The following is a 17,275-nucleotide window of genomic DNA, read 5'->3' as shown; positions in this document are numbered from 1 at the left end:
CGTGATGACGTAGTGCACATAAACAACTTTTGCGGTTAAATTCCCATGTACTGAATGAAAAATACAAGTTAAAATGGTTTTCATCGCATTTTGAACTCGAATGATGTTTTAGTCACAGAAACTGTTGCGTTATACAGCAAATGTGCCCACTCTGGTCTTGGTACATGCGCTCTAGCCAACAACTCACAGATACAGTGCGGGTAAGGTACCTACATTATGAGATTATTATGGATAAGAGCAATATTATTTGTATTTGTCAAACGGCAGTCAAGCATCGATCATCATGTCACCAGAAAAAGACCCTCGACATTCATTGGAAAGGAGCATCACCTTCCACATTCACCATCTCTGAAGTTCATCATCATTTATTTAATCTGTAGCCTAATAAACTGCATGCTTTCCCAAGTCATAGTGGGATGACCACACAGCATATCATCGAATGACTCCAAATGTACTTCGATATGATGGTTATTATATCAATATTTGCGCTTAAATGCGTTTCCACCACCATTTCTCTCATGTCGAATAAACAAATTGTCTGTTGGCATTCATACAATTGAACCGGCATTTCCTGTTTCCATCAGCCAGCCCGGTTATGACTTTTCATGCGTTAAATAATTATTAATCTACATGAAATGGTTGGATGGAAATTCCACATTTACTACAGGCCTAAATGAGATTAAATGAAAAATATGTTGCTTATTCGTTTGTAGCAATTTTATTGTTTTTCGGGCAACATTTGATGATTGACAAATAATATACTTCTAGGGGACGGGGATGTTTACTCTTTCTGGGCATCACTCGTGTTTTGCCCACTAGATGACATCTGCAATTCTACAGCCATCTTGTGGTGTATGTTGGCTATTGCTATTCTATCATAGGCAATGCGCAGTCCAACAAATATGCACGGATTTACATTTTTACCCACTGTCCCCCATTTGTAGCAGTGGCATACCGCGGCCCTGCAAGATCTGAGAAAGCCTACAGAATTCTACACATTCTACACAAAGAAAAACATTTGCAGTCTTATAGCCAGTGATGTAAAGTACTTAAGTAAAAATACTTTAAAGTACTACTTAAGTCGTTTTTTGGGGTATCTGTACATTACTTTACTATATATTTTTGTCAACTTTTATTTCACTACATTCCTAAAGAAAATATTGTACTTTTTACTCCATACATTTTCCCTGACAACCAAAAGTACTCGTTACATTTTGAACACTTAGCAGGACAGAAAAAATATCAAATTCACACACTTATCAAGATAACACCTGGTCATCCCTACTGCCTCTGGCCTTGCAGACTCACTAAACCCAAATATATATTTTGTAAATAATGTCTGAGTGTTGGAGAGTGCCCCTGGCTATCCTTAAAAACAAGAAAATGTGGCTGTCTGCTTTGCTTAATATAAGGAATTTTCAATAATTTATACTTTTACTTTTGATAGTTAAGTATATTTTAGCAATTACATTTACTTTTGATATTTAAGTATATTTTAAACCAAATAGTTTTAGACTTTTACTCAAGTATTATTTTACTGGCTGACTTTCACTTTTACTTGAGTAACTTTCTGTTAAGGTTTCTATACTTTTACTCAAGTATCACAATTGGGTACTTTTTCTCCACTGCTTATAGCTAATCTCATGCTATTCTACACATATTGCTGTGAGGCAGAGAGTAAAATGTGCAGTTTTACAGCTAATCTCCTGCAATTCTAATCATTTTTGACATGGCTTATGACAGGGTGACCATCAAATTACTAGAGGGGCTATGTCATAAACCCTTGAAGTTCAAAAATGGTACTATTATTATTATTGTAGCTAATTATTAAATAGCGAATTATTGTCAACCTAAAATATTGCCATATAATTATAAATACAGTTTACACAGGTTTTATACAAGTGTCTGTATAAATAGCCTTATAATATATGTAAACAGACAATAAATGTCTACAGTTTTTAATCGGAAAGCTGTAAGTACTATTATCAAATCAAGCCAATGATTTGTAGGCTAATAAGAGCTTAATGTGGCCGATATGAATATCAGCTTGAACAATGCCTACCCAGGTAAGTCCTTCCACTCCAGGCTACAGCTGAGGTTGTGAGGTCCTCTTGGAGCTTTTTTCATTTGGTTTATATTTTTCCATTCCTTTGTTTAGCAGCAGTACAGTTGAAACTTGAAACCCAGGCCCCGAAACTATGAGAAAAGAAAAGTGCCCATTGAATAGCATATAGGCCTACCGAAACTTCAGTGACCGAAAGACAATCAGACGGCCCTTTGTCATTTTCCTGAGGGCTGCTCCAATCAGAACCGTTCCGGGCCGCGCCCAGCCCCTATCGGAATGGGCGTTCACGCGCCACAGGTGCAGGTAGCAGATAGGTAGTAGTCAAGGGTTGTCATCAGCAAAAATAGTCCGTTTTGGAGAAACACTTTGTTTGGCAAACTGGAACGTGTTCTATCCTACAGTGTTGATTTTAAGCATAGAAGTATAGTATATTGTATCATTGTTTTATTGAGGATTGCACTCTTGACTTTATAATAAATAATGGCATTTGGGGAAGTTTGGAGTTCATGAAGTGCCACTGCTGTCCTCTGGGCTTTTGACTCCGTAGCCTTGGATGGAGTGAGTGCGTGCGTGAGGGGCTCAGCCACCCACCGACTTCTGTAGACTTCTTATAGCTCAAAGCTGCTTATCAATTCTCAATCAAGTAGGTTTTAAATATATTGGTTGTATGAGTACTATGGGAGGATTTAGCCAGATGAAACTGGCAGTTAACTTTTTAACCATCGGATTGGTTCTCCTTAGTCTACCATGTGGATCATACACGGAGATTCCACCCAAACCCCCTGGTTCCGTGACCGTCCTACCCCCTGTCAAGCCAGCGGGGGCTCCACAAGCGTTTCCCGACGCGGAGAACTCGAATCTCCCGGTCTTCACAATGGATTATCCCCGTATACAGGTGCCGTTTGAGGTCACGCTTTGGGTGCTGCTCGCGTCATTCGCCAAGATTGGTAAGCAAAGTAAACAACCATGGACAAACAACTCCGTGAGAAATAATACGAGGTAAAGTATTTGCCCGTTCAATCTTCAAGTCACCTCAGTTTCGTGGTAAGGTGTGACATTCCTGATGGGCAAGGGCATACTGTAGGGTTGACTCAGACGTTAGGGGGGATACATTTTGCTATGGGGTTCGGCTGGCATGCAGATCCCATTTTTTTTCTAGTGAATTTTGAGAAAAGGATACAGACAAATATTAACTTACAATTGGGCACATTTACAGGGCTAATGGGCACCTTGCAGAGGGGCACTTACACTGGTACAGTCCAATCAGTCTTGGGGCCATGGCCTTTCATACTGTTATATATATTCGATTAAACATCCATTTTGTACTCTTTCTCTACTACTGTACGATTCATTTATTAGTATTTTTCTCAGTTCCCCTATGTCAGGTTGTTACTACTGCTGCTCTACATACTGTATGGGTTGAGACTTAACATAATATTTTCAATGTATAATACAGTTTTAATACTGCGATAATAACCAGCAACATACACATTTAAAAATGATTTTAATACAAAAACAAAGGTAGACATGAAAGGTCTGACAGAAATTAATCAATGTAGCCTCCCGGGTGGCGCAGTGGTCTAGGGCACTGCATCGCAGTGCTAGCTGCGCCACCAGAGTCTCAGGGTTCATGCCCAGGCTCTGTCGCAGCCGGCCGCAACCGGGAGGTCCGTGGGGCGACGCACAATTGGCATAGCGTCGTCCGGGTTAGGGAGGGTTTGGCCGGTAGGGATATCCTTGTCTCAGTATGTACATGTAATAAAATGTATGCACTCTACTGTAAGTCGCTCTGGATAAGAGCGTCTGCTAAATGACTAAAATGTAAATGTAAATCAAGCTCCACTACACAGAAATATATAGTCATGGGTGCCTCTTTCCTGCATGAAGTTAACACATGCAACAGACCCACTAGACTTAAAGAATAATTCCACCCCAAAGCTATCTTTTGGTATTTGTTTCATTAGTCCATTGTTGACATATTGCCAAAATGTTTTGCATGTCAGCGATCAAGTTTTCAAGATATATAACTTTCAATATACAGAAATCAAATAAAATCAAATCAAACTTTATTTGTCACATGCGCCGAATACAACAAGTGTAGACCTTACCGTGAAATGCATACTTACAAGCCCTAAACCAACAGTGCAGTTCAAGAAGAGTTAAGAAAATATTTACCAAATAAACTAAAGTAAAAAAGAATAAAAAGTAACACAATGATATAACAATAACGAGGCTATATACAGGGGCTACCGTTACCGAGTCAGTGTGTGGGGGTACAGGTTAGAGGTCATTTGTACATGTAGGTAGGAGTGAAGTGATAATAAACAGTGAGTAGCAGCAGTGTACAAAACAAATGGGGGGGGGGTCAATGTAATAGTCCGGTGGCCATTTGATTAGCTGTTCAGCAGCCTTATGGCTTGGGGGTAGAAGCTGTTAAGGAGCCTTTTGGTCCTATACTTGGCGCTCTGGTACCGCTTGCCATGCGGTAGCAGAGAAAACAGTCTATGACTTGGGTGACTGGAGTCTCTGACATTTTTATGGGCTTTCCTTTGACACTGCCTATTATATAGATTCTGGATGTCAGGAAGCTTTGCCTCAGTGATGTACTGGTCCCGTACACACTACCCTCTGTAGCGCCTTACGGTCAGATGCCAAACAGTTGCCATACCAGTGGGTGAATCAACCGGTCAGGATGCTCTCGATGGTGCAGCTAAAGAACTTTTTGAGGATCTGGGGACCCATGCCAAATCTTTTCAGTCTCCTGAGGGGGAATAGGTTTTGTTGGGCTCTCTTCACGACTGTCTGGTGTGTTTGGACCATAATAGACCGTTGGTGATGTGGACATAAAGGATCTTGAAACTCTCGACCTGCTCCACTACAGCCCTGTCGATGTTAATGGGGGCCTGTTCGGCCCGCCTTTTCCTGTAGTCCACGATCAGCTCCTTTGTCTTGCTCACATTTAGGGAGAGGTTGTTGTCCTGGCACTACACTGCCAGTTCTCTGAGCACCTCCCTATAGACTGTCTCATCATTGTCAGTGATCAGGCCTACCACTGTTGTGTCATCAGCAAACTTAATGATGGTGTTGGAGTCGTGTTTGGCTACGCAGTCGTGGGTGAACAGGGAGTACAGGAGGGGACTAAGTACACACCCCTGAGGGGCCCCATTGTTGAGGATCAGTGTGGCAGACGTGTTGTTGCCTACCCTTACCACCTGGGGGCGGCCCGCCAGGAAGTCCAGGATCCAGTTGCAGAGGGAGGTGTTTAGTCCCAGGGTCCTTAGCTTAGTGATGAACTTCATAGGCACTACGGTGTTGAACGCTGAGCTGTAGTCAATGAACAGCATTCTCACATAGGTGTTCCTTTTGTCCAAGTGGGAAAGGGCAGTGTGGAGTGCTATTGAGATTGCGTCATCTGTGGATCTGTTGGGGCGGTATGCAATTGGAGTGGGTCTAGGGTATCTGGGAGGATGCTGTTGATGTCAGCCATGACCAGCCTTTCAAAGCACTTCATGGCTACCGACGTGAGTGCTACGGGGCGGTAATCATTTAGGCAGGTTACCTTCGCTTCCTTGGGCACAGGGACTATGGTGGTCTGCTTGTAACATGTAGGTATTACAGATTCAGTCATGGAGAGATTGAAAATGTCAAGGAAGACGGATGCTTTGAGTACACGTCCTGTTAACTTCTTTGGGCTACAATCCCAGTACCGGGATCGATATGACAACAGCCAGTGAAAGTGCAGGGCGCCTAATTCAAAAAACAGAAATCTCATAATTATAATTCCTCAGACATACATGTGTCTAATACCATTTTAAAGGTAATCTTGTTGTTAATCCCACCAATGTGTCCGATTTCAAATATGCTTTTCAGCGAAAGCACCACAAACGATTATGTTAGGTCACCACCAAGCCACAGAATAAGCACAGCCATTTTTCCAGCCAAAGATAGCAGTGACAAAAAGCACAAATAGAGATAAAATTAATCACTAACCTTTGATCACTAATCACTAATCAGATGACACTCATAGGACTTCATGTTACACAATACATGTATGTTTTGTTTGATAAAGTTCATATTTATATAAAAAAATCTGAGTTTGCATTGGCGCGTTACATTCACTAGTTCCAAAAACATCCAGTGATTTTGCATAGCCACATCGTTTCAACAGAAATACTCATCATAAATGTAGATGATAATACAAGTTATACACATGGAATTATAGATATACCTCTCCTTAATGCAACCGCTGTGTCAGATTTTAAAAAAAATTTACGGAAAAAGCAAACCATGCAATAATCTGAGACGGCTCTCAGAACAATAGTCAAATTAGCCGCCATGTTGGATTCAACAGAAACCAGAAATTACATGATAAATGTTTCCTTACCTTTGATGACCTTCATCAGTATGCACTCCCAGGAATCCTAGGTCCACAATAAATGCTTGATTTGTTCGATAATGTCCGTTATTTATGTCCAATTAGCTACTTTTGTTAGCGCGTTTGGTAAACAATTCCAAAGTCACGAAGCGCGTTCCCTAAAAGCTGACGAAATGTCCAAAAGTTCAGTAACAGTCAGTAGAAACATGTCAAACGATGTATTGAATCAATCTTTAGAATGTTGTTAACATAAATCTTGAATAACGTTCCAACCAGAGAATTACATTGACTTCAGATGAGCGATGGAACGCATGGTCAGGTCATGGCAGATTTGACTAATTCCTCTCTCATTCGGCCCCCCTTCACAGTAGAGGCATCAGACAAAGTTCTACAGACTGTTGACATCTAGTGGAAGCTGTAGGAAGTGAAAACTCATTCAGATCTCGCTGTGATTTCAATGGGATCTTGGTTGAAAATCGACCAGCCTCAGAATTTCCACTTCCTGTTTGGATTTTTTCTCGGGTTTTTGCCTGCCATATGAGTTCTGTTATTCTCACAGACATAATTCAAACAGTTTTAGAAACTTCAGAGTGTTTTCTATACAATACTAATAATAATATGCATATATTAGCAACTATGACTGAGGAGCAGGCCGTTTACTCTGGGCACCTCTGTGCACCATTCATCCAAGCTACTCAATACTGCCCCTGCAGCCACAAGAAGTTAATCATCTGGCCCCACGGTTTTGTGAATGTTGACCTGTTTAAAGGTCTTGCTCACATCGGCTACCGAGAGCGTTATCACACAGTCACCCAGAACAGCTGGTGCTCCCGTGCATGCTTCAGTGTTGCTTGCCTCGAAGCGAGCATAAAAGGCATTTAGCTCGTCTGGCAGGCTCACGTCACTGGGCAACTCACGTCTTTTTATTTTTTATTTTTTTATTTAACCTTTATTTAACCAGGTAGGCAAATTGAGAACACGTTCTCATTTACAATTGCGACCTGGCCAAGATAAAGCAAAGCAGTTCGACACATACAACAACACATAGTTACACATGGAGTAAAAACAAACATATAGTCAATAATACAGTGAAAAAAATAAAAAAATAAGTCTATATACAATAAGAGCAAGTGAGGTGAGATAAGGGAGGTGAAGGCAAACAGATATATGTATAAATAAATAAAAATATAAAAAGGCCATGGAGGCGAAGTGAGTACAACACAGCAAGTAAAATAAAAACTAAAAAAAAAACACTGGAATGGTTGGTTTGCATTGGAAGAAAGTGCAAAGTAGAGACAGAAATAATGGGGTGCAAAGGAGCAAAATAAATTAATAAATAAATACAGTAGGTAAAGAGGTAGTTGTTTGGGCTAAATTGTAGATGGGTTATGTACAGGTGCAGTAATCAATGAGCTGCTCTGACAGCTGGTGCTTAAAGCTAGTGAGGGAGATAGGTGTTTCCAGTTTCAGAGATTTTTGTAGTTCGTTCCAGTCATTGGCAGCAGAGAACTGGAAGGAGAGGCGTCCAAAGGAAGAATTGGTTTTGGGGGTGACTAGAGAGATATACCTGCTGGAGCGCGTGCTACGGGTAGGTGCTGCTATGGTGACCAGCGAGCTGAGATAAGGGGGGACTTTACCTAGCAGGGTCTTGTAGATGACCTGGAACCAATGGGTTTGGCGACGAGTATGAAGCGAGGGCCAGCCAACGAGAGTGTACAGGTCGCAGTGGTGGGTAGTATATGGGGCTTTGGTGACAAAACGGATGGCACTGTGATAGACTGCATCCAATTTATTGAGTAGGGTTTTGGAGGCTATTTTGTAAATGACATCACCGAAGTCGAGGATTGGTAGGATGGTCAGTTTTACAAGGGTATGTTTGGCAGCATGAGTAAAGGATGCTTTGTTGCGGAATAGGAAGCCAATTCTAGATTTGACTTTGGATTGGAGATGTTTGATGTGGGTCTGGAAGGAGAGTTTACAGTCTAACCAGACACCTAGGTATTTGTAGTTGTCCACATATTCTAAGTCAGAGCCGTCCAAAGTAGTGATGTTGGACAGGCGGGCAGGAGCAGGCAGCGATCGGTTGAAGAGCATGCATTTGGTTTTACTTGTATTTAAGAGCAGTTGGAGGCCACGGAAGGAGAGTTGTATGGCATTGAAGCTCGCCTGGAGGGTTGTTAACACAGTGTCAAAAGAAGGGCCAGAAGTATACAGAATAGTGTCGTCTGCGTAGAGGTGGATCAGAGAATCACCAGCAGCAAGAGCGACATCATTGATGTAAACAGAGAAGAGAGTCGGTCCAAGAATTGAACCCTGTGGCACCCCCATAGAGACTGCCAGAGGCCCGGACAACAGACCCTCCGATTTGACACACTGAACTCTATCAGAGAAGTAGTTGGTGAACCAGGCGAGGCAATCATTAGAGAAACCAAGGCTGTCGAGTCTGCCAATGAGGATGTGGTGATTGACAGAGTCAAAAGCCTTGGCCAGGTCAATGAATACGGCTGCACAGTATTGTTTCCTATCGATGGCGGTTACGATATCGTTTATGACCTTGAGCGTGGCTGAGGTGCACCCATGACCAGCTCTGAAACCAGATTGCATAGCGGAGAAGGTGTGGTGTGATTCGAAATGGTCGGTAATCTGTTTGTTGACTTGGCTTTCGAAGACCTTAGAAAGGCAGGGTAGGATAGATATAGGTCTGTAGCAGTTAGGGTCAAGGGTGTCCCCCCCCTTTGAAGAGGGGGATAACCGCAGCTGCTTTCCAATCTTTGGGGATCTCAGACGACACGAAAGAGAGGTTGAAGAGGCTAGTAATAGGGGTGGCAACAATTTCAGCAGATAGTTTTAGAAAGAAAGGGTCCAGATTATCTAGCCCGGCTGATTTGTAAGGGTCCAGATTTTGCAGCTCATTAAGAACATCAGCTGACTGTATTTGGGAGAAAGAGAAATGGGGAAGGCTTGGGCGAGTAGCAGAGGGGAGGGCAGTGCTGTTGTCCCGGGTAGGGGTAGCCAGGTGGAAAGCATGGCCAGCCGTAGAAAAATGCTTATTGAAATTCTCAATTATAGTGGATTTGTCGGTGGTGACAGTGTTTCCTATCTTCAGGGCGGTTGGAAGCTGGGAGGAGGTGTTCTTATTCTCCATGGACTTTACGGTGTCCCAGAACTTTTTTGAATTTGTGTTGCAGGAAGCAAATTTCTGCTTGAAAAAGCTAGCCTTGGCTGTTCTAACTGCCTGTGTATATTGGTTTCTGGCTTCCCTGAAAAGTTGCATATCACGGGGGCTGTTCGATGCTAATGCAGAACGCCATAGGATGTTTTTCTGTTGGTTAAGGGCAGTCAGGTCAGGAGAGAACCAAGGGCTATATCTGTTCCTGGTTCTAAATTTCTTGAATGGGGCATGCTTATTCAAGATGGTGAGGAAGGCATTTTTAAAAAATGACCAGGCATCCTCTACTGACGGGATGAGATCAATATCCTTCCAGGATACCCCGGCCAGGTCAATTAGGAAGGCCTGCTCGCTGAAGTGTTTCAGGGAGCGTTTGACAGTGATGAGTGGAGGTCGTTTGACCGCTGACCCATTACGGATGCAGGCAATGAGGCAGTGATCGCTGAGATCTTGGTTAAAAACAGCAGAGGTGTATTTGGAGGGCAAGTTTGTTAGGATGATATCTATGAGGGTACCCGTGTTTACGGAATTGGGGTGGTACCTGGTAGGTTCATTAATAATTTGTGTGAGATTGAGGGCATCAAGCTTAGATTGTAGGGTGGCTGGGGTGTTGAGCATGTTCAAATTTAGGTCGCCTAGCAGCACGAGCTCTGAAGATAGATGGGGGGCAATCAGTTCACATATAGTGTCCAGAGCACAGCTGGGGGCAGAGGGTGGTCTATAGCAGGCGGCAACAGTGAGAGACTTGTTTTTAGAGAGGTGGATTTTTAAAAGTAGAAGTTCAAATTGTTTGGGAACAGACCTGGATAGTATAACAGAACTCTGCAGGCAGTCTTTGCAGTAGATTGCAACACCGCCCCCTTTGGCCGTTCTATCTTGTCTGAAAATATTGTAATTGGGGATAAAAATGTCTGAATTTTTGGTGGTCTTTCTAAGCCAGGATTCAGACACGGCTAAAACATCCGGGTTGGTAGAGTGTGCTAAAGCAGTGAACAAAACAAACTTAGGGAGGAGGCTCCTAATGTTAACATGCATGAAGCCAAGGCTATTACGGTTACAGAAGTCATCAAAAGAGAGCGCCTGGGGAATAGGAGTGGAGCCAGGTACTGCAGGGCCTGGATTCACCTCTACATCACCAGAGGAACAGAGGAGAAGTAGGATAATGGTACGGCTAAAAGCTATGAGAATTGGTCGCCTAGAGCTACCAGAGCAGAGAGTAAAGGAAGTTTCTGGGGGCGATAAAAAGTTTAAAGGAATAATGTACAGACAAAGGTATGGTAGGATGTGAATACAGTGGAGGTAAACCTAGGTATTGAGTGATGATGAGAGAGATCTTGTCTCTAGAAACATCATTGAAACCAGGTGATGTCATCGCATATGTGGGTGGTGGAACTGCAGGGTTGGATATGGTATAGAGAGCAGGGCTAGAATCTCTACAGTGAAATAAGCCAATAAACACTAACCAGAACAGCAATGGACAAGTCATATTTACATTAAGGAGAGGCAAGCTTAATCGAGTGATAAATAAGGGTCCAGTGAGTAGAGGTTGGTTGGGGTCGTGGCGATCCAGACAGCTGGCCGGGTATATGGCTATCGGTAGCAGCATAGGATGGAGGTCTGTTTGTAGATACCTCGTGCGTTTCCGTCGGTAGGTTCCGTGTAGTGGGGTTTTGTTCAGATAGCAGCCGATAAGACAGCTAACGATTAGCGGGCCTCAGATGAGCGTTCAGGTAACGCCGGGACGGAGGTGCCGGTTGGATAAATCCCTCGGGCAGATAACGTCGGCAGTCAGTCGTGAAGGCCCGGTGGGGTTCCGTATCTGCAGCAGCAACAAAGAAACGGGTCCGGATGGTGATGGAACTCCTCAGCTGGCTAGCTCCAGCATGATTTGAGTTAGCTCCGGGGTCGACGTAAGCCAATAGTCACACGGTATGCAGCTAGCTAGCTGCGAAATCAAGGTGCAAGTGTCCAGAGGCTGCGGTTGGAATCCGGGGAAACTGAGAGAAAAAAAGTCCCGGAATGCTCCGGTCCGAGTCGCGTTGCACAAAAGTGCCGGTAGATTATCGAGCTAGAGGAATAGCTGATGACCGCAAAACGTGGGCAGCTGAAACACCAACGCTAGCCAGCGAACCGGCTAATTTCGGGGCAGCTACAGATTAGCTTCTGGCTAGCTATCGGAGTAGCTTCTGGTTAGCTTTCAGGCTAGCTTCTGAATTAGCCCCTGGCTATCTTCCACGATGGATTTTCAGATTGAGGTAAATAGTACTTATTGTAATTGGTGAAGCGGGTTGCAGGAAAGCTTTTGCAGGAAAGCTTTTGTAGTTGAGTTCTTGGATAATAAAATAAATAAAAGATATGTGAAGAAAAGGTGTAAATATATATATATACAGGACACGACACGACAACACTCTGGGTTTCCCTTTGTAGTCCGTAATAGTTTTCAAGCCCTGCCACATCCGACGAGCGTCAGAGCCGGTGTAGTCGGATTCAGTCTTAATCCTGTATTGACGCTTTCCATGTTTGATGGTTCGTCTGAGGACATAGCGGGATTTCTTATAGGTGTTCTGATTAGTGTCCCACTCCTTGAAAGTGTCAGCTCTAGCCTTTAGCTCGATGCGGATGTTGCCTGTAAACAATGGCTTCTGGTTGGGATATGTACATACAGTCACTGTGGGGACGACGTCATCGATGCACTTATTGTTGAAGCCAATGACTGAGGTGATATAGTCCTCAATGCCATTGGATGAATCCCGGAACATATTCCAGTCTGTGCTAGCAAAACAGTTCTGTAGCGTAGCATCCGCATCATCTGACCACTTCCGTATTTAACTAGTCACTGGTACTTCCTGCTTTAGTTTTTGCTTGTAAGCAGGAATGAGGAGGATAGAATTATGGTCAGATTTGCCAAATGGAGGGCGGGGGTGAGCTTTGTATGCATCTCTGTGTATGGAGTGAAGGTGGTCTAGAGTTTCTTTCCCTCTGGTTACACATGTGACGGGCTGGTAAAACTTTGGTAAAACTGATTTAAGTTTGCCTGCATTAAAGTCCCCGACCACTAGGAGGGCCACTTCTGGGTGAGCATTTTCTTGTTTGCTTATGGCCTTATAGAGTTGGATGAGTGCGGTCTTATAATGCCGGTATGATGCATTTTGTCTCTGTTACTTTGTATGCGTTAGCCTAGCCTACCTGTTGTTATTAAAAGCACCACTTTGTATCATTATTCACACACTCAGAATTTGCTGCTTCATGTTCAGTAGACTACCTCTCCTCTCTTAGTTGAGGGTGTGAGATCAAGGGTGCCTAGTATGTGTGTGTGGTCTGAATGAAATAGAGTAGGCTGTCTATGCATGGGCGGAGAATCACGTGGCAGTTATCTTTCCAAGGAAATTAACTTAAATATGAATAGATTATAGTTTACTACAGTGTCTGTCAATATGTATTGATATTTATTCATCATTGAAAAGGAAAAGGCCCAACGCGCGCATATGCTACCATGGTGAACGAGCATTGCAACTTTTTATTTAATAAATAGATTGATTACACATTTATTTGTCTCTGTCTGAAAATCATCCTTCTAAAAGGGAGCTCGAGAGTGTCTGCTATTGAGCTACAAACTCTGCTCTCTTCAAACTACATCTAGATTATAGGCTGATATAGCCAGTAATACTGATAGCTTAATATAATGGGCCATGTGAGAATCTCTAGAAATGTTACCTATTTCTATGTTTAGTTTTGTGCATTTTGATATTGCTGGGACCATGGCTGGCAAGTGAGCTGTGTCACATACACCTACAATAACATTGCGGGTGGGTGGGTTTGCATACTGCGGGTGGGTTTGGGACCAGTTCTTGCAGTAGTGGGTGGGAGTCCAGCGGTGCGGGCTGATGCTGGGGGATGCAGTATGAAAAGCTTGACCAGTGGTACATCCATGATGAAGACTAAGGGAATATCTCCATTTCATGCTCTAAGCGTCCTCTCTCCTAATATCTTTCTCAAAACCCATTGGATGAGAAAGCCAGAAGTCCCTCCCCTCTGACCTCCTCCAATGGGTTTTGAGAAGGCTACGAGGAGAGAGTACGCAAGGAGTATGAAATTGAGATCTTCCCCTAGGAAGTGATTGTGCAAGTAATTCTGTACTAGCAAGCAGGCATGAATGATTTCAAAGCATTCACTCTCAGTTTTTCACACAGCCAGAACTACCCAGCTTTAGCTAGTTAGATAAAACCTGACACAGCTAGAAAACAACTCAACTGTAAATATAAAGCTAACTAAATAGCTACTAGCCAGGAGAAAGCCTATAGTTGTTCACGTTCATTCTAACATATCAAAATGTATTCACATTCATACACTTTTCACTTAAACTTTGTCGTTGCCAACAACAATTACGACAACACTTAATGTGCATAGTCCATCTGTAGATGCTCTATAGACTGTCAGTAACATTTCAACTAACTATCTACTAACCATAGCTCTAGCCCTAACCTTAACACTTATTCTAACCCTAAACTTAACCCTAACCCTAACCTTGACCCTTACCCTAAGTCTTATTCTAAAGCTAACACTATCCGTAACCTTAGTGAACAGTTGCTTATCAACAGATCATTTGTTGATAGTATGTCCACAATTAGGCCTACTTTCCCTGGTACAGTGAGTAATGATGGTGGTGCTGAACAGTGCCACACTGCTTGGAACAACCCAGAGTGGGGTCATGGAAATGACTCAAGTTCCAGCAGCCGAGGCCTTTTCATAATAAAAGTCCCTCAACAATCTGGCAAATAATTTTCAAAATAAAATTCTCGCAATTCTTATTATTTTTATTTGAGGGGACCATTTTACTTGCTTCAAACATTGGGGGGGACATGTCCCCACTGTTCCCTCGGCTCCTACACCCTTGCTGATGGGAATAAAAACATATTGGCAGTAGTAGAAGTTGCCCTTTGACACAGATCTAGGGTTCATATAGCTATCCTGACCTTAACCATTTGAGGGGGAAATGCAAAACTTACCATAAACTCTAGAGGAGACAGTGAGCTATCTCCCTTGCCATGTATACCATTCATAATATAATATAATGTAATATATTACATTTAGCAGACACTTTTATCCAAAGCGACTTACAGTTATGCATGCATACATTCTTTAGATATGGGTAGTCCTGGGAATCGAGTCCACTATCCTGGCGTTGCAAGCACCATGCTCTATCAACAACTCTTGCGTTACAGAGGACAAAGTACCACATGCTATATGTGTACTTATAAACTGGGTGGTTTGAACCCTGAATGCTGATTGGCTGACAGCCGTGGTATATCAGACCATATACTACGGGTATGACAAAACATTTATTTTTACTGCTCTAATTACATTGGTAACCAGTTTATAATAGCAATAGGGCACTTTGGGGGTTTGTGGGATATGGCCAATTTACCACGACTAAGGGCTGCATCCAGGCACTACGCGTTGCGTCATACATAAGAACACCCCTTAGCCATGGTACATTGGCCATATACCACACCCCCTCGTGCCTTATTGCTTAAATGTAAACCTCCTCATTCCCCATCTACGTTTGTCTCATGTGTAGGCCCATAAAGACCACAGGGTGTTCTAGAGCCTGGCATATACACTACATGACCAAAAGTATGTGGACACCTGCTCGTCGAACATCTCATTCCAAAATCATAGGCATTAATATGGAAGGCTTTCTACTAGATGTTGGAACATTGCTGCAGGGACTTTCTTCCATTCAGTCACCAGAGCATTAGTGAGGTTAGGCACTGATGTTGGGCGATTAGGCCTGGCTCGCAGTCAGCGTTCCAATTCATCCCAAGGTGTTCGATGGGGTTGAGGTCAGGGCTCTGTGCAGGCGAGTCAAGTTCTTCCACACCGATCTCGACAAACCATTTCTGTATGGTCCTCGCTTTGTGGATGGGGGCATTGTTATGCTGATACAGCAAAGGGCCTTCCCCAAACTGTTGCCACAAAGTTGGAAGCACAGAATCGTCCAGAATGGCACTGTATGCTGTAACGTTAAGATTTCCCTTCACTGGAACTAAGGGGCCTAGCCCGAACCATGAAAAACAGCCCCAGAACATTATTCCTCTTCCACCAAACTTTACAGTTGGCACTATGCGTTCGGACTGGTAGCGTTCTCCTGGCATCCACCAAACCCAGATTCGTCCGCCGGACTGCCAGATGGTGAAGCGTGATTGATTGCTCCAGAGAGCGCGTTTCCACTTCTCCAGAGTCCAATGGCGATGAGCTTCATACCACTCCAGCCGAAGCTTGGCATTGCGCATGGTGATCATAGGCTTGTGTGCAGCTGCTTGGCCATGGAAACCCATTTCATGAAGCTCCCAATGAACAGTTATTGTGCTGACGTTGCTTCCAGAGGCAGTTTGGAACTTGATAGTGAGTGTTGCAACCGAGGATAGACGATTCAGCACTTGGCGGTCCCATTCTGTGAGCTTGTGTAGCCTACCACTTCACGGCTGAGCCGCTGTTGCTCCTAGATGTTTCCACTTCACAATAATAGTACTTACCGTTGACTGGGGCATCTTTAGCAGGGCAGAAATTTTACAAACTGACTTGTTGGAAAGGTGGCATCCTATGACTATGAATCCTATGAATGTCACTGATCTCTTCATTAAAGCCATTCTACCACCAGTGTTTGTCTATGGAGATTGCATGGCTGTGTGCTTGATTTTATACACCTGTCAGCAACGGATGTGGCTGAAATAGCCGAATCCATTCATTTGAAGGGGTGTCCACATACTTTTGTATATATAGAGTATCTGTCATGTACAGTATCTGACCTTCAACCTCTTTCTCTCACAGGTTTCCATGTATACCACAAGATTACCTTCTGGGTCCCAGAGTCATGTCTCCTGATCAGTATTGGGCTGATCGTAGGGGCCATCATGCACTCTGTCCACGAGGAGCCCCCTGCTGTGCTCAGCTACAACGTCTTCTTCCTCTTCATGCTGCCTCCCATCGTACTGGAGTCTGGATACTTTATGCCCACGCGACCGTTCTTCGAGAACGTGGGAACGGTACGAGGGTTTTATGCGCTAATACCAATATTAATTATGGTCTCTGGAGGGACTCAAGGGGCCGGTTTCCCTGACACTGATCAAGCCTATAGTCCTGGACTAATATGTGCTCTAATGTTAAAAAGGGCTCTAGTGCTTTTTATTCCTGGAATAGGTTTAATCTGTGTCTGGGAAAACTGACCCTAAGAATTAGCGTACATTTCAACCAATACAGAAATATACTTGATTTATTCCATTCTGTTAGGTGAACCATTTGCCATATAATGATTTACGTTATGCCTCATTGAACAATGGAAGTTTCCATACCATCTTCTGCCTACAGGTGCTTTGGTTTGCGGTGGTGGGCACCCTGTGGAACAGCATTGGGATAGGGATGTCTCTGTATGCGGTGTGTCAGATCGAGGCGTTTGAGGTGCAGGACATTAACCTTCAGGAGAACATGCTGTTTGCTGCCATCATCTCAGCTGTGGACCCAGTGGCCGTGCTCAGCGTGTTCGAGGATGTCTCTGTCAACGAGCAGCTCTACATCGTGGTGTTTGGAGAGTGCCTGTTCAACGATGCTGTCACTGTGGTGAGTGTGTGTGTGTGTGTGTGTGTGTGTGTGTATGTGTGTGTGTGTG

The 17,275-nt window shown here is 43.5% G+C and overlaps 1 protein-coding gene across 1 annotated transcript in view; it reads left to right on the top strand.

Moving 5' to 3' along the window:
* The first annotated feature begins 2,409 nt into the window (after positions 1-2,409).
* The window catches only part of slc9a2 (solute carrier family 9 member 2), a 39,344-nt gene continuing 24,478 nt past the window's right edge, over positions 2,410-17,275 (top strand). The window contains exons 1-3 of the mRNA XM_055877641.1: positions 2,410-3,012; positions 16,441-16,655; positions 16,978-17,226. Coding sequence (XP_055733616.1) covers positions 2,733-3,012; positions 16,441-16,655; positions 16,978-17,226 — 744 coding nt within the window. The 5' untranslated portion in view covers positions 2,410-2,732. The remainder of the gene's footprint in view (positions 3,013-16,440; positions 16,656-16,977; positions 17,227-17,275) is intronic.

Source organism: Salvelinus fontinalis, chromosome 23, assembly GCF_029448725.1.
Source record: "Salvelinus fontinalis isolate EN_2023a chromosome 23, ASM2944872v1, whole genome shotgun sequence".
NCBI lineage: Eukaryota > Metazoa > Chordata > Actinopteri > Salmoniformes > Salmonidae > Salvelinus > Salvelinus fontinalis.
This window is presented reverse-complemented; position numbering and strand designations above follow the sequence as displayed.